This window comes from Paramormyrops kingsleyae, chromosome 25, assembly GCF_048594095.1.
Source record: "Paramormyrops kingsleyae isolate MSU_618 chromosome 25, PKINGS_0.4, whole genome shotgun sequence".
Classification (NCBI taxonomy): Eukaryota; Metazoa; Chordata; class Actinopteri; order Osteoglossiformes; family Mormyridae; genus Paramormyrops; species Paramormyrops kingsleyae.
The window spans coordinates 3,274,266-3,299,727 of record NC_132821.1 but is presented as its reverse complement, the minus strand read 5'-3'; the positions used below and the strand labels follow the sequence as shown (position 1 = coordinate 3,299,727).

The window sequence follows — 25,462 nt, the reverse complement described above, 5'->3', positions numbered from 1 at the left end:
CCTTGGTCCCCAGTCACCTCTGGGGCTGTATGCGTCAGGTTGGGCCTCCCTTCAGCTAGTCTTCCTCCTCCGCGGGGATGCCCCACTCCTCCTCCTCCTGCTGATGCCTGGAGCCAGGCTTGACTGTAAGGACTTACTTGGAGACCCCTCAGGCATTGTCACCTCAATCAACGGGGCCTCCTTCTCCTAGACCAGGGCTTTTCGTTCTGCCCCCATCGCCACCTGTTCCTGCTCCAGAATGGGGGCTTGAGCACCCCTGCCACTCTCCTTGCTGACAAAATCCCTACAAGAAGGCAATGGCTAGCCCCATGGCAACAGTGGTCAGGCCACCTTCAGGTCATGCATTAAGTTCAACGTGTCCTCCTCTAAAAAACCCTAATGCAAAAAATCCCTCCAAAAAAAGCACTGATAAGAACAACTGCACTTGATATTAGCCAAAACACCGAGGAGCAATACCCACTAGAGTGAAAAACAATCAAAATTTCTAATAGCAATTTCCAATAGTGTGGAAAAGTTGTCACTGGACCTTGTTATTAAACGTGCAAAATATCTTTGAAATAGGTCAATATTTTCAGGTTCCGCAACGCGATCGAAGTTTTCACCTGTCTCATCAATGCGCAGATCCACGCTTTGTATCATCCATATCATAACACAATGTAAAATTGTTCCAATTTAATACAAGAACCTAACAATCAATCAGTGACAATGAGTAAGTGGGAAACGACTCATTCAGAAACGTGGCGCTCAGGAGCATGTTTACACTGACATACTGGCAATACACACTATCCATTATCTATACCATCCATCCATCCATTATTTATACCGCTTTATCCATCTGGGTCTTACCAAAAATATTGGGACACCGCACCAAATCATTGAATTCGGGTGTCCCAATATTTTTGGTAATATAGTGTATCTAGCCATTTTGACTGTCATGCTTAATACTTTTCATTCTGGTGGCACTGAGGAACAATTTTACATTGCGTTTTGATATGGATGATATGTAGCGTGGATCTGTGCATTGATGTGACAGGTGATTAATAGTACTGCACGTAGAGCCGCAGAGCGATGTTATATATGTGTATGGCCGATACCCAGTAAAAATCTGCGTTACCTGAACGTTGGTATTTTGTTGTGATTATCATGTTACGTAACATTCTCTTGATAAAATGGCATAGTCATTATCCAAAATACACCAACGGTAGCATATTAATGTTGTTTTAAGCATTTTCATAAAACTTCATTTGGTAGAAGATTTTTTGAAATAAGAATAATGACACACTTTGCTCAGTATTGAAACATTGTCTCTAAATAAACTAAAATGTCCTTAAAATCATCGATCCTTAATGCAAACTGCAATGCTTATAATAAGACATTTATTAAAACCAAGTGGTTGAATAAAAAACACAATCAGTAGGGTAATAAACTGTTTTATTAGAGACATGGAACACTTGCTCATAAAGTAATTACATTCCAGTAATGCAGATAAAGACAAGTATGGCAGTGTCATAGACTGTAACTAAATGTGTTTCTGTAATTTAAAGATTACAGTTCAATTTGCACAGTTCTGGAAGTTACAGTTCAATTTGCACTTGGTTTAACAGAGAACATACTGGAGCTTTAAAACTGGGCCATGTTCCTAAACAAGTTAGGTTGTTTTCATTTTTAACAAACAATCAGTACCTGCTGGTTGAAATTAACCTTTTTAAAGTGGGAAAACCACACTTCTCACGAATTAAAAACAAGTCACGTACATAAAATACATTAACTAAATTAGAATTTTATTGTAACAATATCAAATAATAATCACAAAATCAAAATGAATTACGAGATGTTGTTACATTGCTGCAGGTGACGACACTGAAAGCAACTCAAAGCATTACGCACATCTGAATATGTTCGTCGGAGACTTGCACTCAGGGCCAGTAATGGATGACACTGCAGTTGTGACCCGCTGGGCCGGCTACTTTGAGCAGTTGTTTAAAGCTGACCCTCCGCTCAGCTGTGAACCACCCAATCTCACTGAGATCGCATGGGTGATGAATCAGCTGGGGCTAGGGAAGGCCACAGGAGACGCCTCCAGACATGACGTTTTAGTGGATTTCATTTAAATTTTCTGGAAGAAAAAGGCCGCTCACATTTCTTTTCCCGGTTTCTGCTCCTCAGTCTGGCAGCGTCCCCTCCTCCGCCATCACAATTTCTTCCCGCCGCTCTCGTCTCAGCGCTAAGCTATAGAGTTTCATTTATTATTTTTAATACCTATTCAAACCAGCTGACATAATTTATTAGGACACACAATTTACCTTGATTTCGGCTTGCCCAAATATTTCTACTCAGGATTAGTTTGATTATGTCATTCTTCATTTAATGGGCATGTGTCAGTGTCTTGTTTCCTCATGAGTACCTTGCCCAAGAAATTACTCACCCAAAAGCTACTGCTAGGCCGCAGCAGCCAGCCAGACCCAAAACAATCACTGCAGCAACAAATGCAGCAAGTAGGTCTTTGGGAAGTTCAGGAGGGAGGCTGCCGCTGTCGTCGGGAGGAAGCGTGGGAGGCGTGGGCACAGGTGTGGTGGGGGCTGAAGGTTTGACTGAGAAGAAACAGAGGGGACACTACTGTTGGACAACCACTGCTTTAAAACTGGGCCAGATGCAGTTTCAATGTAAACAGGATGGAAACCTCACCAGTCAGCCGGTATTTCAAGCTGGTCAAAACCTTGTTCTTGCTATCCAGTAAACGGCACTGGTACACTCCTTGCTCGTCCAAGTTTATGTTATTTAGCACCACACTTGAAGAAGAGGTTGCTGAAAACACCATAAACTTGCCGGCAGGATTTGAGTACTGAGAGACATAAAACAATAAATAAGAAAAACACTAGCAAACCTCGACAGCCCGATGTGCCCATACATTTCAGTAATACTGGTTTGCTAAATGTTTTTATTCAACCAATGTATCTGCACCTTACGTTTTTATTGTCAGCCAACTTGTTCTTAAGTTCTATTTCACACAGATAGACACACACACAAATGGATGATATAAGAAAGACACAGTGATCATTTATTGTGAGTCTTACCCGGGAGAACTGATAGACCTTGTCTCCCTCCACCAAATTGTGCCAGGGAAAAGAGCAGTCCAGGACTGCAGAGCTTCCCTCCTCGGCTTCCAGGTGGCGCTCTGACCAAGGTGGAGAAAGAAAAATTAATACTACCCTGCTGGTGATGTGCGGTAGCAAACAAAAAAGAGGAGCAGAGCAGAAAGGAAGACATACTGTGCATTTGTGTATACAGATATGGACAGACAGACAGATGGATGGATGGAGAAGTGTCACAATCACTCACCACCACAGGTACTCCGGTCGGGTGGAGAGGGGCAGGTGCGTATCTCAGAGGCACAGGTGTAACAATTGATTACTCTCTGATACAGCAACCCTGAATGGTGGGGGGTGGGAGAGAATCACAGGGAAGAAAATATCCAGACATAGGAAGAAAAAAATGACAGCTTTGAATACCTATGGAGCTCTTCTCTTATTGAAGCAAGATTCACAAGTACAGTCTGTCACACGTATAGGGAAAACAACCAGCATAAAGCCTTTGCTGAATGAAAAAGATAATTAAAAAAGCCTTACGTACCACATTTGTTTGGGCAAAGACCTGCAAGAAAACCAACAGGAAGTAATGCATATGTCATTTCCAGCTGACACTAACAGATTGCAAACCGTTATTTATAACATGAGAGCAAAAGTCTGTACCTGTATGGACAAAGGTTTCTAGATTCTCCTGTAAAATTCTTCTCCCCTTGTCCATCATGTCTTTGGTGACATTCTCTCGGTCTTGTTCTGGGCAGAAAAAAATTTTTATTGTTAGAATGTCCATGTACAAGTACACAGTGCATTGGCATCTGGTTTCCCTTGGGTCCCCTATGGTGCTACACACAAATACAAACACAATAAATGCATGTATGACATCAACAACACAATACAATATAAATAGTGGACAAAACTATGTTTGATTTTGTGCATGTATGCAGTATGGTGAAAATGTGCAGTGTGGTGCATATATTTGTTTCGCTGCCACAAATTCCCACATGTGCATGTGTTTGAAGAAGCTCCAGAGAAGCATCATACATGCGGGCTGGGGTGCAGTAAGGGCATTAATAACTCCACAATAGGCTGCTGTGTGACTAGTGAACTGTCTTACCAGTATGGAGAGAAACGTCATGAAGAAGCACATCGATCTCTGTCCGATATTCCTTACTTGCCCTGGACAGTGTGGTGGCATCTTGGACAAATGTAATAGGTCAGACACCATTAGTTATTGTACCACCAGTGCAAAACCAAGCCCAGATACGAGTCATTTATATTTTACAGATGATGAAAAAACATATTGTTTAGTTATTTAACTACGCATATGAAATTATTAGGATGCTTTATCATTGTTGCTTGTCGATAAGACAGCACACACACACACACACCTACCTATTACTCCATAGGAGTATCTGCTGCTCTTTGCAAAGCTGTAATTTAAATAACGCATTATTTCATCATCATCCACTGATGCATTGGAGAATGCTTTCAAAAAGTTGTTATGCATTAGCTGCACCAGTGGATCACACTGCAGGCAGGTGTGGGCAATGGGAAGCAAGCACTGGAAAAGGCAGAGCCAGACAAGCACAGTCGGAGCCATCACGACAACAGAGATAAGCATCCAACAGTGATAATTCCACAACTCTGCATGCGCCTTAGAATTTATAGAACTACTGACTACGTAGCTCTACACTTTGTGTCGTAGCCATCTCCATGGAAACAGAATTCAGGGGGACAGATTGACGTGCAGCCGTTCCAGAACAGAAGCAAGTCTGACGTATTTTTAGGCGGTTTGTTTACATTTCTCAATATCTGGGGTTTCTGAGAAAAGTAATGAAATTTCAGGAAGTCAGTGAAAATGACATATGTAATGTAAACCGATTATTAAATAAGCTTCTCGTTTTGTCGGATGAGATGAATTCTTTGTTGCTCCTGGTATATTTCGACGAATTTTAATGTTTCACACAGGAGAAATTAGCATGTTGCTAACGTTTTGCTAAAGGAAGTGAAGAATAAAACCTCAATTCACAGATTTCCAAACATCACTCCCAGTGGCTGCATGTCTAGCAGCCTCTGATGTGAGGCAAGTTTTTTTGCCGGACTTCGTTATCCTGAAGTAGGCGTATCTTTGTCATCTTAATTATTGTATTTAAAATATAGCGGATATACGATTTGAATGTCATCAAAAAGCATTGAAAGGTGATAAATCAATTTCGTGAAAATTATTAAAAAGTGATATTTCAAATAATTTTTCAATGACTATAACCTCCGAGATGACTCCGGATAACTCGCGACCCTGAATAGGATAAGCGGTTACAGAAAATGGCAGGATGGATGGATCAACACTATTACCTAAATATCACATATCTTGAGTATTAATTTATATTTCCATCATTTAAAATTGATGCTATCCAGATGACATGGCGTTTTATAACTGATTCACTCTGAACTATGAAGCTTGACGTATTTTACGTTTGTTTCAGCCATATTTACATCATTTCTAATCAGTGTGATCAGGAAAATTTTGAAAAAACAAATAGTACATTTCCTTAGTTTTTTTTTTTTGTCCTACGGGCATAATTACTCACGGCCGCCGTCAGTGACACGTGTAAGTTTATGTCACCGTCATAGCTCTCAAGTCTCCCGTTTTGGCCGGGAAACTACCGTATTTTACCCCTCTTTCCCGCCGTCCTCCCGTATTAGTATTTTCCTGTAAATCCCCCGTATTATCATTTTTAAAAATTCCTCTGCCTTAGGGCTGCAACAATTCATCGAGTAATTCGAATAATTCGATTACAAAAAATCCTCGATGCAAATTCTGTGCTTCGATGCTTCGTGTAATCCGCACGACTATGTACCGCTTAGTGATCAGCGTGTTTCACTCGGAGGATTATTACTGTCGCACAGTGTGCTTACGCTGTGTTACGTGTAGCAGGTTTGATTCGTTGGCGCGTTGGTGGAATTCGGAAATTCAGAGAAAAAGACGAAAACTTTCTCAAGTTTGGGACCATTTCAAACAGAAGAAAAGCGAAAATAATGTCCATTGTAAAAAAGAATTAGCTTACCACAATAGCACAACGTCTGTGATTCAACATCTCAACAGAAAGCACCCAGTCTATGCATCCATTCCACAGAGCGGAACCAATACAAGGTAAGCGCGAGCGTTTCACATTTGCGGCTAAACAAAGACCTGCGATAGAAACGTATTTATGGACATATGTGTGAATAAAAAAGTATACCAAGATTCAGCCCAAGCAGTCCCTATTTTTCCTAAACAAAAACACTGATAATACAACAGCAGTAAAAATGATGCTGTCGTAGTTTAATTAATATGGAACTGGAACCTGTCTATACACTGCCCGATCGGGCAGCCACAGCCCGGTCTACACGATACGTCAGTGCGTCCATCATATTGCGAGTGGCAGAAGTGCCATTCAAATTAATACAGGTGTACGTGGAAACCTATGGAGGGTTAAGAGTGCCAAAATTAAATAAATAAATACACCAATAATTAATTACTTAAATGTGTCATGAATTATTTAAAATGGGAAATATAAAGAGAAACTATTACTTAAATGTGTCATGAATTATTTAAAATGGGAAATATAAAGAGAAAATATTACTTAAATGTGTCATGAATTATTTAAAATGGGAAATAAAAATATCGTTAATTAAATGTGGCATGAATTATTATCTACCATTAGAAATAAAATAATTATTAATTACATGTGTCATTTACAATTATTTTACTATTTATTTAATTTTGGCACTGTCACCACATCATGAATTAATTTTATCTGTCAGTCTGACCCATCAAAGTCAGTAGGCGGGACAAACGATGATCTATCTGGATTTTGTGCAGCCGATTGTTTTGGTCTGAAGCGGTGTCATTTCCAACATGGTGCTACCAATTATGGAGGAAGCTACTGATTTCACAGCAGAGTTGATGATTGATATTTTAGAATTAGCAAACAACATTGAAGCAGGTGATGCTGACCCCGAATACGTGGTGGGTAAAGCGGAGGAATTTCTTGAGATAGTCGGAGTTATTTCGGCACTCTCTGACCAAGATTTTGACCGGCGGGTGTTTGCAAACTTTGAGGAAGTACGTAGGCGCTTCTCAGGTACTACTGCAGAACAATATACACAAGGACCGGGTCGTCCAGCTTTTGACATACCGAGGTCTGCCGTGGAGCATCATGTTCTTTGTGGATTAAAAGCGACAGAGATAGCAGAGATATTCCGTGTATCTGTGAGGACCATCCGGAGGCGCATGGACCAAAACAGTCTAAGGTATTTACAGCTCAATGTACCACTTTTCTTGAGTTAATATTAACAGTATGGTAAGTGACCATCACACCGTGTTTTTGTCTGCACAGACAGACAGATGTCTATTCATCTATTGCGGATGAAGAATTGGACCGTATTGTGACTGAAGTTCACAGAAGTCATCCAAACACTGGATACAAGCTAATGCACGGACATCTGAAAGCTAGAAGTGTACTTGTTCCCGGTGAGTATTACCTGAACCTGCAATAGTTCAAAACTAAATATGGAGTTAGTGAGCCTAGCTAATGTGAGGCAAATTGACCTGTATTATTTAGCCATGTAATGATACACACTGCTGTGATGTTTTAAATATTGAGTTTTTTACGCTTTGAAAATTAAGTGAACTGTTCACTTTTGAGGCTGTGGTTGTTTTCTTATTGGGTTTCATTATAGTGAGAACTTAATACTTTTACATATCACCATTTTGCAGGTTATTCCTACACTGTTGAGTATAGCATCAAAATGACTGTATCTAATTGTATTTATATAGCACTTTTATAATCTTAACTACTCTAAGTGCTTCCAACTAGATTCCCCCACAGGGCTAGTAACCTATCAGGACCACTTATGGCTAGTTTCAAATCACCAGTTAACCTGACAATCATGCAGGCAAGCAAACACCACACTGACAGTTCCTGCTAACTTGTGGATTTATGCTGCAATACTGCAGTAGTAATTTGCTGTATATCTGAAACCCCAATGGCATTTAGTGCTGGCCAATAGTATTATTCAGGTGATGTAGTGAAATTATTCTCATTTCAGTCTCAAGACTGCAGGAGTCTTTACGCAGGGTTGATGCAGAGGGAGTGCATATGAGACGCTTAAGGCTGCAAATATTGCGACGACGGCAGTATTCTGTTCCTGGCCCAAATCATCTTTGGCATATTGATGGTAACCATAAGCTCATAAGGTATTGGAAATACTGACAGATGATCAATACATCATTCTACAGCTGTCTTAAAAATTTCTCTACAATAAAACTTTGTGTTCAAAATTTACAGGTGGAGATTTGTGGTGCATGGCGGGGTGGATGGATTCAGTAGATTAGTGGTTTACCTTACTGTAGCTGGTAATAATAGGGCAAGCACAGTCTTGCAAAGTTTTATGGAAGCTGTTGAGCAATATGGGCTGCCATCAAGGGTTCGGTCTGATAAAGGTGGGGAGAATGCAGATGTTGCAGAATTCATGATCAGGAACAGAGGTACGGACAGGAATAATCACATCACAGGCAGAAGCGTCCACAATCAACGGTAAATACATCTGCATGGCAACCAGGCATCTGAATCAGTTCTGTATTGTAAAGCTTTTGAATATGTTACGAAGAATTTAACACCTTGTCAATTTCATCCTGTTCACAGAATAGAGAGGATGTGGAGAGATGTCTATGAGCATGTTCTAGACCTCTTCTACCAGATATTTGTTTCACTGGAAGATCGGGGACCACTAAATCCAGACAATGAAGTCCGTCTTTACACCCTGCACCGGATCTTCCTTCATCAAATACAGAAACATCTCGAGACTTTCAGAGCTGCATGGAACTGTCATGGTCTTAGAACTGAAAGGAATCAATCACCCCAGCAACTATGGACAAGATATAGAGAGCCAGCCACTGTGTTGGAGCTTGTAGAGGTTATATTAATTTTCAACATTTGAACACCACTATTAAAATTAATCTATATTTCATTTTAAGTATCAGCTGCAGGTGCCTTGTGTAATGACATTTGAAACCACTGTTAAATAAGTAATTAAGGTTATTCTTCTTTCAGGTGACCGAAAACTATGGAATTGACTGGAATGGGCCTCACAGTCACCATGAAGACGCCGTGTCAGTCCCAGAGATTCAGCTTGCCCGTGAGCTCACAGATGAAGAGGTTGCTACTTTGCCAGTTCCAGGAGTATCCTTAACAGATGCAATTGGATCATACTTTGAAACAGTGCAAGTTTTGTCCAGAATTATAGGACACTGACATCCCAGCCATGCTGAAACAGCTTTTTAAATTGACTTCTATCCCACCACTCTTCTCTCTTACCTCCTCCTAATGAGTTGTGACTCTCCCCTAGTTAGGGCCTGGACATTAAATTGAGAAAATGTAAGCTTTACCATAAATGTACATGTCTAATCCCCACCATTATCTATTTGGTAAAGGTTTATATTAGTAATATTTCAAGCATGGCTAAAAATTGTTTCAGGATTAATTTTTCAGTTTTTGTTTCAACGATTTTTAAAATGTAACTTGTTTTATTAAACCTCATGCACAGGAGATTGTTTTCCACTGTAAAGTCTTAAACTTGAGTCTATTTGTGAATGTAGTAAAGCAAGGCTGCAAATACTGTAGTTATGGTTAACAGTAGGATAAACTTACAATTAAGAGCAATGAACAAATTGAGAATGAAAACCCAGCGAAGTACAAAGATTATAACTGCTGCTGCACAATATTGTAAACATTGAGGGGGAAAAAAACCCTCAAATCAAATGGACCTGGTCTACTAGATGGAACACACCTATCTGAAATACTTAAACAAGTCCAAATCCAGTGTGTGAACTATTTATGGCAGAAACAAGTGCTTCCTCAAAGTCTTTGTAAGTTTTGAAATGAGCTGGCAGCTTCAGCGTTTCAAAGCATGTGACAGATGTGGGAAGGCCTGCCCCGGAAATCTTCACTATGAGCTCAGGAGGGAGCATCTCCCAGCCAACCCAGAATCTCAGCAGTTGGGCCAGTGTATCCGATGATGCTAATCAGACATAAAATAAATTCAAGAAACGTTTAGTTAATGGTTCAAACTGTTGCACTGCAACTGATTAAAACGTATACACTCTCATACATTAGCAAATTTACCTGGTCATATTTGCCTATGGAATATAGAGCAATAAAATTAGCCAAATATTGACAACCAGACCTGTTTCAATGAACATCCTTAGAAAACCAGCGATGCGGCACTTAGTCTCTACATCACATTCATCATCTTCATCGTCACTTTCTTCGACTGGCCATGTGATTTTTCCTAGGAGCATCTGAAACAACACTTCAATATAAATTTGTTTTTTTGAATGTGAACATAATGTTTAACACTAGTAAAAAATATACTCTACGGTCATGGTAAATGTTAACATGAACCAAATGTTAATTTCATAAAATAACTAGTGCTGGGCAAGTTAACGCGTTAATATCGCGTTAACGCAGTACTTTATTAACGCCGACAATTATTTTATCGCGAATTAACGCAGTTTATTATATTAGTAGTAGTATTATTTTGAAAGTCTGTTGCTCGCTGGCTCTGAATCAGAGCATGTGAGCGGAGTGGAGCGGAGCGTGAGCGAGGAGCGGAGCCGGCTGAATTTGGTCAGATCGCCAAGCGGTTTTTTAATTAAGGCTGGAGCAGTCGCTCTGTCTCTCCAATTTCGCTCCGATACCGCTCACACTACGATTCTGAGGTGCGCCCAAATCTACCCAGAATTCATCTGTACAATTATCAAGACTGTCACACAAATTGGAACGAGATGGAATTCGCAAAGTATTTCACAAAGGAAACTGATAAATCATACAAGTGTACTATTCTTATCAAACGTATAGATGACAATAATGTAGAGCAAGAACAATAATGTGGTGAAACTGTTTCAGTGAGTAAAGATTCACTTTGGAATCACTTTTCTCAGAAACATGAGAGGGTGCTACACGAACAGGCGGAAGCCAAAGCAAAACGCGAGCAAGTTTTATATGGTTGTACCATATCAAGTCTATAGTAAATTAAAGTATAAAAGCCTATAAAGTAAAGATCGGTAATCAAATAAATTCATTTTGTCATTCAAAGTAGGTCTAATAGGATTTTTTAAATTTCACGTAACGCTGTCAGTGAAATTTTATTTTATAGAGAGACGCAGCAGCAGCATCAACAGAAAAAAATTGAGAAATTTAAAACGTGCATGTATATTTAGGCTATTAAGCCCACTGATTCCTTTATTTTTAAGCCTATTTTTGCGTGGAATGCCATTGCCAAACCTGTTCGTTGTTGCCTATAAGTTGCTTAAAAATAAATATTTTCTGTTCTGACTGGCAATGTTGCCGTTGCTCATATTTCTTTATGACATAAGGCTTCGGTTTAAGGTGACTTTTGTAAGGCATGCAGATTATTTGTCCCTCTTAAATTGGAGCGAGCGTGGAGCGATTTCACTGGAGCGGGAGGAAATTTTAGTGGAGCGAGGAGCGGTGTTGAGCTCCGGCTTAGTGCGAATTACAGCGGAGGAGCGGGCGGAGCCAACAGCCTCGTGAGCGAGGAGCGGAAATTCTCACCGCTCCACTCCGCTCACATGCTCTGCTCTGAATACACCTACAAACCATGGGTCACAGGAGGGGAGGGATGTTGATCAGTACTGGCTTGGAATGGGCTTCATCACGCGTTTCAATCAATGAGAGCATTTGGGGTGGGGCTAAGACTGCTGCATTGTTACATGTACTTTTATTCAGCACCAATAATCTGAGACCACTTAAAATGTTATTATTCTATTTTTTGTTAAAATCTTTAAACATATACTTTTCAAAAACCTATTTTCAGACATGCTGAGAAATTGTAAAAAATCACATTGTAGACATTTCTAGGTAAGACTTTTGAGCTCTGAAGCTTAGACACAGGGGTTGGCTACACATAGGTGAAAGAGACATTCTGAAATTTTATGTGGTTTGGTTACTAAAGTGTTAGAATTTTGGAGTGACACTCTTTTTCCTCAAAGTCAGTGGCTTTCACAATGAATATTGATTGAAACGCAAGAAAGTAGCAACAATAAAATCCCTTTCACAGTTTATTGGTAGATGGAATGAAAAATGAAACTGTGACCATATAAATATAGAAAGCGATAAATATGATGCAGTGACTATTATTAACACTTGGGACGAGGGCATCGTCAACCGCGTATCTTTCTTGTGTATTTCAGTTTATATCTCGCTGAAATCATTATGTAGAATCATGAAAAAACACTGACTAAATCTGTAATCGGTCTTCTTTTCAAAACTTCCATTTTTGGAAGTATTAAAGTTTTTTAAATTAGGTTAAATAGGAAAAAAGGCAAACTGTACCACCTTTCTTTGTCTTACTTGCATCAGGAGTGTATAGGACTGCTCTCAGCTGAAGATCGCTATTCACGTTCTAAATAGGATGGGTTTGAACTGGCGATCTTGTGATTACAGGCAGACAGGCTTAGCACACTGAGCCATGGACACAGGTACAAGAATTGCTGCTGAAAATGGCAACAATTTCTACCTATATATATTTGAAAAGTAGACCGTCCAAGGTTTCTGAGGGTGTTTTTTAAATGTTTATATGACAAAAACTCGCAGTGTTACTTACATGATTTGGCGAAATTTCTGTCAGGCGGGACCGCCGACCCCAGAGGGTTAAAATAAAGTGCACAAAACACTACTTTTGAATTCATTATAAAATTTTCGCATAACATTGCGATTAATCATGATTAATCAGACAAATCATGCGATTAATTACGATTAAAGATTTTAATCGTTGCCCAGCACTAAAAATAACACATTACAAATAAATTAATTGATGAAGTTATGCAAATGACTTGAAAGAACTTTACCTGGGGAGTGTACATAATTTCTGCCATTCTGGGGAAAAGAAGAGGGACAACATCTGGCCTGGATGTTAGCAGGGGCCATACCATCACATCTTTCAATCCCTTCCTCAACTGTTTGATCTGGCGCATGATCCTCCCAATTACCTAACAGACAGACCCATTCTATATTGTAAACAAAATCTTTTTTTTCCCTGTCATACGCAGGAAAAACCTTAACTTATTTTTTTATTTATAGAAACATCGCACAAGTAAATATCAAAAGATTCAATATTTGGATTATTGTAGAGCAGTATATGCTGCCATGCAGCTGTGTTTTCCAGGGATATCCCTTCATTTTACAACACCTAAACACACTGCCTGGATTAGAAGTGAAAGAGTGCATGTTCTACATGTGTCTGAAGCAGAATATGTGAGGTTCATGAAGCACAGTGCAGTGACAGACTCGATACTGCTGCTCATTTTAAGACACAAAAGATGGAAAATAAATTGTCATGCAACAATGCTGAAGTTTTTTGGTACGTCATCTAAAAGGCAAAACCACAATGTGTTATGTATGAAGTCAGTATACTGGAGGGTGAACAGAATTTGCTGTGAATTGTATTTAGTTTAGTGCATTCAGTACTTTGCCAGATTTGTGTAATTAAATCAAAATATGATTGCTGTCAAAATTTAGTGAAGATCTGAAATTCATGCTGAAAGTACTTTATTTTTGTAGAGCTTCAGATTATGTGCAAATATTAGCTTTTCAGAAACAAGCATTTACAGCATGAATTTCATGCTTTTAAAATTTGACCATTTCTATACACAACAGGGTTGATAATTCAAGGCATGGTACACAATACTGTCCGTTCAGCAACTGCAACTATTACAATAATGTTATAATAAAAAACTTACCGCATGGACTAGAAGTTTGTTATGTAGCCATCTCTTATTTGTTTTGGTGACTGCTGGGAGATCCCAAGACATGCAAAGATCTGAAACAGTGTCTTGCTGTTCCTGACTAAGTTCTTCAACTTCAAGCTAGAATCAGGATTACACAAGTTATTACACCTGCCCAGACAATACAAAATTGCTTTGCGAAATGAATGCTATATACCATTTTTATGATGCTCCTGATGTGTAGATCAGGACAGTCTTCTGGAACAATTGTTGCCATTTCAGGGTCCCCATTGAACAGTGTGTGAATTACAGCTGGACTTAATCCTGTGACACGGGGGCCATGATGCAGAAAGGTGTGGCCTAACATTCTCCCTGCAACTTGGAAGAGGTTGCTCTCAATAAGTACCTCTGATGCTGCAGGAACAAGGTGGTCAGGCTCACCCTCAAAGAGCACAGTTCGGCCTGTTCCTCCTGTCAGTACCCATAGATCAAAGTAGTTACCTTCTTAGATACATTTAGGTATTGAGGCATGTTAATCTTCAAAGTTGTAATACACTTACCAAGATTTAGACTGAATCCAAACTGAAGCTTGGATGTCACTGTTGTCAGAAAGTAGCGCACCACTCCCTGTCCAATAGCAGTATCCCCTGAAATAAAATACCAATAACACGCTGGAAAAACTTGTTACTGACTAATTCAGGCAACTTCCACTACCAAAATCAATGCTGATATTTACAAAAGTGAAAAATAGAATGTTGTACTCCGCATATTTTATTTATCAGTGGTAACTATTTTTATCTAGCATTCCATTCCTAAGTCTGGATCTTTGCAAATCAAACAACTATGCTCGTCTTAGTATTTCAATGTGACAAGCCTGTTTTGTGATTACTGGAGTTAAAGGAAATGTAAACACTTTAAGAAGGCATAGAAAGTTTACAGTAAGTGTTAATAGCACAATCAGCAGATGCAGATGGTTATACGTCTAAAAAATTAAATTAGCTTATGGGATCAATAGCCCACTAAAACAATTCCATGAACAGACATTAAAGAGACGATAAATATTACTAACCATCAAGGGTGCAGTGAAGTGGACATGCCCATTCCTGTTGCTGTTTATAGAATGAGAGAAGCGCCCGTTCCCTGTCCTCCTCAAAATTCCATAAATCCATCCTCAGCTGGAGTGGTTTCCCAGATGCATGTTCACTCAGCAGATTCTCTATGAAAACTTTGGCCGCTTGAGCAGGTTCTTTAATAAGCTTCCAATCTTTAAAAACGTCAATACCAGCAAACACAAAGTGAGTTAGAACATTACATATACCAATAACCTGAGCAACACTGCCAATCAGCAGAAAGACCTAAAAAAAATGCAGCATCTTGCAACAGTCTTCAAATAAATACAAGATCTGTCAAAATGGCCAGATTCTCTTTAGAATGTTCGATTCATTCACCTCAGGGACTTTGCAATTTATTTTGTGTAACTGCATTGAAAACATGTTCTACAGATGTTATTGACAAGAATGCAAATAATCAATCTAGTGTCATGGCAGTCATTGCAGCCTACTGAATAAGCACAGAGTTGACATAAAACAACAAGCAAAGATGTATGTACATACTGTAAATGTATTTTATAGCAGCCCTGTTGTAATAACACCTACCGTTGTGATCAACCTCTTCAATGTCAGTCATGAACAGCACAACTGCACGTTCCTCAGATGATGCTGATGTTTCAGGCCTCACTGGAATCCTGTCACTAACAGGGGCTGACTCTCTGTTTTCAGCAGGGCCCCCCTCTCGTTCTCTGTCTGCTTCCTGCATGGCCAACCTTAAAGTTAACAAAATTAACATGATTTTACTCTCATGTGTGCACAGTAATGTAAGGGAAAGACATTTCCCATTGAAAATTTGTTATGTATTGTCACAGGTCTATAGTAACTACATACCCATCACACCTAGCCCTATGTATTCTCATTTCAGAGAAGGGAACTTCCTTCTGACAAGTGATGCAGGACATGACTGGACCAGAGGCCGGACCGGAGTTCTCCTAATAATTTTTTAAAATGCAAAGTTAAAAGTCTATAATGCACACTTATTTTGTACCAAAGTCAGTCAGTGTATAAATATACATACACAATCCAAGGGCAGGTCCTGTTGAAGAGGACGTATGTAGATTGTAGCCTGTCCAATCATTGTTGATGGATCTTTCAGATAGGCAAGGGTGTATCCAGTGCTAGGACACTGAAGCAATGCAATATTGCGACTGCGAGTAGATCCTGCAACTTTTAGAAATTCAAAGCCTCCCCCTTCTTGCAGCTTTGGAAACACTTCGATCAGTTTGTTTGTTACAACCATCGGATCGGTGTCATTCCCTGTGTTAAGAAGTATACATAATGTATATTACTTGAAATACTTCAAATGAGTCAAAAATTATGTTAAATTACTTCGACAATAAGACAGCAAACTTTTGTCTAATATAAACATACGGAAATACTGTTAAACGCAGTGATCGACAAATTAAAAATGGGTTTTGTTAAGTTTCGCGAGTCCCTTGTTTCAGACTGACCTGAAAATGTAACCTTTTGCTCTCCAAGTCCTGAAGCAAGGAGGTCTTCTTTCAGTAAAATGGTTGGAACTTTATCAGCCTTGTGGTCAGCCAAACAACAGAAGGTGTGGGTGTAGCTTCTTCGACTAACACCGCGGTTAAGTTAGCCTCATATTCGATATTCAGTTTTCTAGCTTCAATAACTTTTCACGGAAGTAAGGTGGGACGTTATTAATCACAGAATCGTGTTGTCCAGTACGCAGGCTAAGATGCACACCGATTATTTTTGCGCTTCAAACCATTTCGTGATTTGTGCAAAATCGTGTTAATAGCTAATATATTAGGTGCTGTCAGCTGTAATGACATGGTCATTTTGGGCTCATGGCGACTGTTGCACACCCCTTTGTTTCCCAGATTGCTTTACGTACGATTTTTAATTAATTTTTGAATGTTCGAATGTATCCGTGTAATGCGAAATGGGACAATGCATGAATGGGTTAATAACTTTAAAACTAGACAAGACGGGCACTTCTAGTGAAGTGTGCTTTGATCAGTGGACTACAGGGAACAATGCACACCCCTTGGATTTTCAGAATAACTTTCTCTCTAACAGTTATTAATTAATACATTGTATGCATATTACATGGCATAGGGGCAATGCACTAAAGGGTTAATAGCTTTGGAACGAAATGGGACAGCCACAATCTATCAAGTGTGCATGGATCAGGGGAACCTGGGGGACAATGCACACCCCTTGGATTTTCAGAATAACTTTCACTCTAACAGTTATTAATTAATACATTGTATGCATATTACATGGCATAGGGGGAATGCACTAAAGGGTTAATAGCTCTGGAACCAAATGGGACAGCCATGTCCCATGAAGTGTGCCTTGATCAGAGGACGCTGGGGCACAATGCACACCCCTTAGATTTTCAGAATAACTTTCACTCTAACAGCTATTAATTAATACATTGTATCCATATTACATGGCATAGGGGCAATGCACTAAAGGGTTAATAGCTCTGGAACAAAATGGGACAGCCATGTCCCATATAGTGTGCATGGATCAGGGGAACCTGGGGGACAATGCACACCCCTTGCATTTTCAGATTATTTTTGTCTGTAATAGTTATTTGTTAATATATTGCATCCACTTAAAGTGCAATGGGGCAACACACTAAAGGGGTAATAGCTCTGAAACAAAATGGGACAGCCATCCAGAGCTATTAACCCTTTAGTGCATTGCCCCTATGCCATGTAATATGCATACAATGTATTAATTAATAACTGTTAGAGAGAAAGTTATTCTGAAAATCCAAGGGGTGTGCATTGTTCCCTGTAGTCCACTGATCAAAGCACACTTCACTAGAAGTGCCTGTCTTGTCTAGTTTTAAAGTTATTAACCCATTCATGCATTGTCCCATTTCGCATTACACGGATACATTCGAACATTCAAAAATTAATTAAAAATCGTACGTAAAGCAATCTGGGAAACAAAGGGGTGTGCATCAGTCGCCATAAGCCCAAAATGCTAAAGCACCATGTCATTACAGCTGACAGCACCTAATTTATTAGCTATTAACACGATTTTGCACAAATCACGAAATGGTTTGAAGCGCAAAAATAATCGGTGTGCATCTTAGCCTGCGTACTGGACAACACGATTCTGTGATTAATAACGTCCCACCTTACTTCCGTGAAAAGTTACTGAAGCTAGAAAACTGAATATCGAATATGAGGCTAACTTAACCGCGGTCGACTAACTTGGCTCTGTGTTGTCCGTCTCATTGTATTCCTTCTCGAATTCACATTATACGGAGCAAAGAGCCTTGCCATCTCGACTTCAACACAGAGAAAATCTCAGCACTACTTATCACCAATCAGCTAAAATATTCAGTTTAATAAACTGTTTAGCATGATTTCAAACATTATAATTTTAAAAAGTATAACAAAGAAAAAACACTACATGCTATAGCTAAAAACATCAGCGGCAGACAACACAATTTTGCCGTCAAGTTGTATGTCCCCACGATAAACATACACGCATTCAACACATAATAAACAGTTTCGCAATTACCACAAACAAATATATGGACCATAGCCTCTCGCTATCATGTTGATATTCTCGTAGAGGCATGCTACTTGATTAGTAGCACAACCAGCTAATTACTTACCTTGTATAGGTGTACGCGATGAAGCAACAGGTGTAGATGATGGAGCAGTAAGTGTCTGCGATGACGGGGCTGCCGGAGCTGTCGGAGTTCTTCTAAGAGCTTCTTCGATCAAATTTGCTGCTTCTCTCAGCAACTCCGGACACGTTTTCGACATTTTCCCCCTACCTATATCGTTCAATTAAGGCCGTTGCGAAGTTCTTCTTCTTCTTGATTATTATAGGTAGCAATGTAAAAACAAATACTGCCATCTATTGTCTCGGAGTATGTTGACGGGTCCCGTACCGATCCATTATCTGGGATCTATTTGTTTTGACTTGCTGTACAGGGTAACCAATCAGATGTTACTCTCGGTTGACGACCCGCAGTGACAGATAAAATTAATTCATGATGTGGTGACAGTGCCAAAATTAAATAAATAGTGAAATAATTGTAAATGACACATGTAATTAATTAATAATGATTTTATTTCTAATGGTAGATAATAATTCATGGCACATTTAATTAACGATATTTTTATTTCCCATTTTAAATAATTCATGACACATTTAAGTAATAGTTTCTCTTTATATTTCCCATTTTAAATAATTCATGACACATTTAAGTAATTAATTATTGGTGTATTTATTTATTTAATTTTGGCACTCTTAGCCCTCCATAGAAACTGGGTATTCTGATGAAAAAACATTTAAAACAGCATCATTTACATACAACAGATTTTGGTGAATCGTTTAACTACAATTACTTATATCCGTTTATACACTAATAATGGCAATTATTCAGACAAAAACTTGACCATTGTCTGAAAGTCAAAATAGTAAGACTTCCACTGGAATATGGTGCACCCTTAGTTTGTGGAAGACAGACACAACTAAAGACATGAGCATAAAATGGTGGTTGTCAATGGCTGATGAAAGGAGAGTGCTGATGTACGTCAGTGTAAAACTTGACACTGCAGAAAAAAGACACCCTGCATGCACAAGGCATGCAGCAGGAGTGGCCAAAATTATTCAGAGAACAGCACACATAGTAATGGGACACGCGCTGCATATTTTGACCTCACACAGCGTGGTGGCCTATGTAAACTCACAAACGTTCACCATGACATCACTCAGGCAGCAGAGACTTAGCAAAATACTAGAAGCACCTAATTTGAATTTTTCCCATGAAGGAATTAACATGGCCGACCGGATGAGCGGGGGAGAATCACATGTGTGTGAGTACCGGGTTCAGAAAGAAGAAAAGGTGAGGATAGATTTGGAAGCAGAAAAAATAGAGGGGACGGAGGACTGGTTCTCAGATGGGTGTTGTTTTAGAACAGACACAGGAGGGTTGCAGGCAGGATACGCAGTCGTGGCCAGACAAGGTCAAGGCTACGTGACCTTGAAGGCAGAAAGGCTGGAAGGAACCCAGTCCCTCTCCAAAACGATGCATGACCACTCCGGGATTTCTGATCTCTGGGATGACTGGCTGACCTCCGTGTTTGGTAGATGGAAAGGTTTGATGGCTTCGATGTTAATATCCATTGCTAATTTTACTGGTATTATAGTTACTTGTGGATGTTGCTGTATTCCTTGTGTACGCGCACTGTCAGTTCGCCTTATTACCACTGTGATAGAGAAGCGAGATAACCCCTATGTGCCAATGATGCCTCTCCTGCCCACCGAGCAGGACGAAGGGGAGACTCTTCAGGCGGAGACTGATCTTTCTTGCCCGTAAGGTGATCTCCTAGCAGGGATAAAAAAGGGGAATGCGGAAGTTCATAAATGAATCAAAAAAAATAATAATCAGTAAAAATCAGGGTGATCTCCTATCGGAGATCAAAATGGGGAAATTGAGGGGTTAATCATATCATAATTTACTTACTAGAAATTGAGGGGTTAATCATATCATAATTTACTTACTAGAAATTGAGGGGTTAATCATATCATAATTTACTTACTAATTCTAAAAATATGTCTAACATAATGTGGACATCAGATTTGGGAACCAATACTAGCCCGGTAGGACGGGGTGATCTCATCCCACCCAGTTTGGAGAAATTGGGAACTGACGGTACGCCAGTAAATGTATCCATGTACATTTTAAGAATGAGGATCTGCAGACAGTGGAGAAAGCGTTGGGATTGAGACACGCGTTCGGAACTGTGTATCATCCGCAATCTCAGGGAAAAGTGGAGCGAATGAATCAAACAATAAAACAAAAATTGCCAAAAATCTGCGCGCAGACTAAAATGAATTGGGTCGATGCTTTACCAATGGCACTGATGTCAGTGAGGTGTTCTGTAAATAGGGGGACCAGGTTCACCCCCTTTGAGCTTCAGACAGGGAGACAGTTTCCAGGACCCCAGAGAGGGCTATTATTTACCCCTGATCAGAAGGGGGAACGAAATCATAAGGCATACTATGATGGTTTACAAGTTCTCGTTGCAGATTTCTCCAAACAGATCCAGGAAACAAGGGCCGAGAATCACCCACACGAACCACATACAGCAGAGTGGGTCCTTCTGAAAGTCATCAAACGGAAGTGGTCAGAGCCCAGGTGGACCGGCCCCTTCCAGGTTATTGAAAGGACGTTACACGCGGTTCGTCTGAAAGGCAAAGGCGACACGTGGTTCCATTGGAGCCAGTGTGCGGCTGCAGAGGAGCCAGGCAGAACCACACCAGAAATCCAGAAGGCCCTCAGGGAAGACACACAGAGCGTCAGTTCGGCTGAACTAGACGCGACTCAGGTCTCTACAGAAGGGCAGAATAATCCCTTGGCCTGAGCAGATCAGCAGGGTAGTCTACCCCTGGCTGATTGAAGAAAAGCAACACTTCATCCGCTGCAGAACATCAGGACCAGAAGGCAGTGATTCAACATGAGAAGGGGAATTATGTGGGGAACCAATGTATTCTGTATAATGCTTAAATTGCTGATGATTATATTACTTCCCATGGTCCAGACTGGAGAGGCCAGCCATCCAGAGTGTGTGGGATCACGGGGAGAGGCGCCTCTGCAGTTTCAGTACATAAAAGGCGCCCCCACCACCTTCGTGTTTGATTTATGTGATGTAATAGATTGCCTGGAGCAAACTGCATCATACCAGGGTTATCCTGTGTGGCTTTGCCATAACTGGTACTATCAGTCTTTGTGTGGCTCTGGTCGACCCTGGGTGAAGGGTTGGTTCGCGGGATGTGAGCGTTGGGACATGGTGGCTAAGTATACCGGGCCCTGGGTGCCCGCTGGTCCAGAATTTAACAAGGATTGGTGGACCAACGTCACCCTCTCCAGGGTGGCTTACACGGGGAGAGTCGGCCTTAATCCACTGGCACTCTCTCTAGGGGAGTATTATCGTCCGCCAATGGCAGGGGACGAGCTGATCGCCCTGCTGGGGGTCGACATAACCAGAGTAGACCCCTGGGGTATAATAAGCATCCAGTTTGTTGACCCTCCCAGAGAGGTTTTACAACTTCCGGGAGGTCCAGAGATACAATCACCCGCCACCCTATCCCCGCTCACCAACGAGTCCAGAGTGTTCCAGATAGATTATACTAGGTTAAATCCGTTAGACATTCTAGGTTTGACCACAGGGTATAAGGAGGGTAACATTTGGTTATCCTGGATTGCGCAGACAGCAAAGGAACAGCAGATGGAGGGCTGTGTGGCCTGTGCCTCGGCCAGACCCCAGCTCTACACTGAGCCGGCCCCATTGCATGTCTCAGACCCCTGGGGATACGGCTGTATGATAGCATTGACTCGAGAACCCAACCCAGAGAATTGTGCAGCTTTAGCATCCCTCTTCCCACCGATTGACCCCAGGACCAAAGCAGGACCATTCATTCCCCGCCTAGGGGAATACCTTTGTTTTAACTTTACAGGCACTGGTCCGTACATTGGGGATATACCTAGCGAGTGGTGCTACAGGACCATCTACAATGGTTCCTGTGCCACCCGTATCGGACATTTGGCCCGTTCTGGCCTCTATTGGTTCTGTGGTCATGATAAGTTATTGGTTAGGATGCCTCTTAGCGGCCAAGGGACGTGCGCCATGTTGAGACTAGGGGCGCCGTTAGTTTTGATAGGAGGACGTCCCGATACTTTGGTATTCGGCACCGGCGCACCTACGGCAGCACGGCAAAGGCGTGTCTTTACTAGACGCAGACGGGAGGTTTCTAACTTTGACCCCACGCTAGGTTCCCCAACATACATAGACACCATAGGAATACCGAGGGGAGTGCCAGAGGAGTTTAAATTAGCTGACCAGGTAGCTGCGGGATTTGAGAACCTTCCTATTGTGGCGGCTTTATTTCCCATCACCCCCAACAAAAATGTGGATCGTATTAACTATGTTCATTACAATGTTTTACGTCTCTCAAATTTAACTAGAGATGCAGTGGCGGGCCTTGCGGAACAGTTGGGTCCGACCTCTCTTATGGCCGTGCAGAACAGGATGGCACTAGACATGTTACTAGCCGAAAAGGGCGGGGTGTGCGCAATGTTCGGGGAAGTTTGTTGTACTTATATCCCTAATAACACCGCACCAGACGGCTCCGTGACCAGGGCACTTGAGGGTCTCCGGACCCTCTCCAAAACGATGCATGACCACTCCGGGATTTCTGACCTCTGGGATGACTGGCTGACCTCCGTGTTTGGTAGATGGAAAGGGTTGATGGCTTCGATGTTAATATCCATTGCTACTTTTACTGGTATTATAGTTACTTGTGGATGTTGCTGTATTCCTTGTCTACGCGCACTGTCAGTTCGCCTTATTACCACTGTGATAGAGAAGCGAGATAACCCCTATGTGCCAATGATGCCTCTCCTGCCCACCGAGCAGGACGAAGGGGAGACTCTTCAGGCGGAGACTGATCTTTCTCGCCCGTAAGGTGATCTCCTAGCAGGGATAAAAAGGGGGAATGCGGAAGTTCATAAATGAATCAAAAAAAATAATAATCAGTAAAAATCAGGGTGATCTCCTATCGGAGATCAAAATGGGGAAATTGAGGGGTTAATCATATCATAATTTACTTACTAGAAATTGAGGGGTTAATCATATCATAATTTACTTACTAATTCTAAAAATATGTCTAACATAATGTGGACATCAGATTTGGGAACCAATACTAGCCCGGTAGGACGGGGTGATCTCATTCCACCCAGTTTGGAGAAATTGGGAACTGACGGTACGCCAGCAGGTCAGGACGACCTGGCACAAGACACGAGGAAAACAGGAACCCACCATAGAACGGATACTTATTTTTGCTTATGCTTAACAAAAGAGGGAAACACGCACTTACTGATTAATTAGGAACATGTACTCACGGGCTAACTAGAGCGAATGTCAAGATGTGTTGGGGTCACGCGAAGGGAAAATTACCGAGATGGGGGGTGACACCCCAGAAGGCCTATAAAGGGACAGCCCCGATCCTTATGGATTGAGCATCTTGTTGTACATGCTGAATGTATGTCAGATAGTCGCTCCCAGCTTGCAACCTGGCAGAGAATAAACTGGTGACTTGCAACTACTCCTCGACTGTGCTGTGAATCTCTTCTCATCAACGGACCCGGCGGAGGTTTGACTCCAACAGAAGACTTTTGTTTAACTGTTGTGTTGGAAACACTTAAATTTAATAAGCACAAAAACATATGACATAAACACGACTGTATTGTGGGTTTTATGGCTTTTTTGGAGGTCACCGACTCCTGACTGTCTCATTGTTTTGATGGGTTAGCGGTATACTAATGCTATTGCCTATTAACAAAAACCAAAGGTATGATACGCTGAAGAATATTGCAGCTGGTGTTTAAAAGGAGCTCGCCGGTTCTATTGATGATAGGACCTTTCTGAAACAATCTCGGACCATGAAATAGGAAGGCAATTCACTTTCTCCGCACCGCGAAAGTAACATTTTCCTTGGGTTTCACGTGTTCGCTGTTTGTGGGCCTATACGCCTTCTTGGGCCACTTCTGATTGGTGAGCATGACTGGCACGCGAGAAGCATGGCGCGTGTGATTGGTGAGAATGACTGTCACACAGGGAGCACAGCATGAATTTGTAAAACTATTCTCACAGCAGTTTTAAACCCTAGGTCCGTCGTGCTGTATAATGTATATCCTAAATCGCAATTTTTGAGACTTGCTAATCGCGTTGTTTCAAATCGCGATTCCGATTTGAAATCAATAATTCGTCCAGCCCTACATTATGCTTAAAAGTCCATTGTTATGCTCATTTTCACTGTTGAAAACTTTATTTTCAGGGTCTATTAGAATAGATTTACCTCCTCCAATGCTTCAAAAACACATATTTACCCCAAACACTATGGTATTACACATTACTGTAATACTGCCTAGCAAAGACAAAATGGCATAAGGATTTACAGACAGACTTCACAGACAGAACTGTGCGGTTTCCCTTAGACAGACAGAAACATGACTTACGGGCTTGAAGGCGGTTAGATCAACAATGTCCAATCATGCGCACATACAATAAGCACAAACTATAGATACTGCTTCTGATTGGACTAGCTTCAAATCTGTCCCACCCTGACAATCAATTCTCGTTCTCATTCATTGAATAGTGTCAAAACATTTCTTCATACTTTCTGGCTAATTACATTTTTAGGTGGTTTCCATAGAAACAAAATTATTGCAAGTTAAACATAAACTTTCTGATAGAGAGATGGCGCAGACGTGAGCAGCATTCCTCAGATGTTATCGCACCTCTCTGCGATGCACATGCAGGGCTATCCATCCCCCAATAGTCTGGGAACACAACAATTAGGCTGAGATCACGTAAACAGCAGGTTACAAACAGCAGAGTGAATCAAATAAATATATTAACGACTTATTTTGGAAGTCCCATTGGATGAAGAGCAATACACCAAAATTTTAGGAA

General features: G+C 40.9%; 3 protein-coding genes across 5 annotated transcripts; 1 reads left to right on the top strand and 2 right to left on the bottom strand.

Annotated features, from left to right (window-relative positions):
* Positions 1-1,414: 1,414 nt before the first annotated feature.
* Positions 1,415-5,925, bottom strand: LOC140582880 (izumo sperm-egg fusion protein 1-like). Of its 3 annotated transcripts, none has more exons than XM_072707315.1 (10): positions 4,476-5,925; positions 4,198-4,278; positions 3,750-3,836; positions 3,631-3,651; positions 3,340-3,429; positions 3,075-3,175; positions 2,686-2,842; positions 2,426-2,591; positions 2,139-2,229; positions 1,415-2,054 (listed from the first exon to the last, which is right to left on the bottom strand). In XM_072707315.1, exons 1-9 carry the CDS (start codon positions 4,702-4,704, stop codon positions 2,163-2,165), a joined length of 999 nt encoding a protein of 332 aa, XP_072563416.1. In that variant the 5' UTR covers positions 4,705-5,925; the 3' UTR covers positions 1,415-2,054; positions 2,139-2,162. The 3 variants fall into 3 exon arrangements, with proteins under 3 accessions (XP_072563416.1, XP_072563415.1, XP_072563414.1); XM_072707314.1 differs by having other exon boundaries at positions 1,415-2,048; XM_072707313.1 differs by having other exon boundaries at positions 1,415-2,229.
* Positions 5,926-6,011: 86 nt separating this feature from the next.
* LOC111845455 (uncharacterized) lies at positions 6,012-9,700 on the top strand. Its single transcript, XM_072707312.1, has 6 exons — positions 6,012-7,376; positions 7,463-7,596; positions 8,175-8,322; positions 8,414-8,662; positions 8,771-9,041; positions 9,179-9,700. The coding sequence occupies exons 1-6, from the start codon at positions 6,982-6,984 to the stop codon at positions 9,377-9,379; spliced, it is 1,398 nt and encodes a 465-aa protein (XP_072563413.1). The 5' UTR covers positions 6,012-6,981; the 3' UTR covers positions 9,380-9,700.
* Positions 9,701-9,769: 69 nt separating this feature from the next.
* LOC111845454 (G2/M phase-specific E3 ubiquitin-protein ligase-like) lies at positions 9,770-16,562 on the bottom strand. The gene is made up of 11 exons (XM_072707311.1): positions 16,433-16,562; positions 16,000-16,238; positions 15,813-15,913; positions 15,528-15,694; positions 14,942-15,136; positions 14,433-14,519; positions 14,090-14,343; positions 13,888-14,013; positions 12,997-13,137; positions 10,311-10,425; positions 9,770-10,145 (listed from the first exon to the last, which is right to left on the bottom strand). The coding sequence occupies exons 2-11, from the start codon at positions 16,219-16,221 to the stop codon at positions 9,928-9,930; spliced, it is 1,626 nt and encodes a 541-aa protein (XP_072563412.1). The 5' UTR covers positions 16,222-16,238; positions 16,433-16,562; the 3' UTR covers positions 9,770-9,927.
* Positions 16,563-25,462: the final 8,900 nt, after the last annotated feature.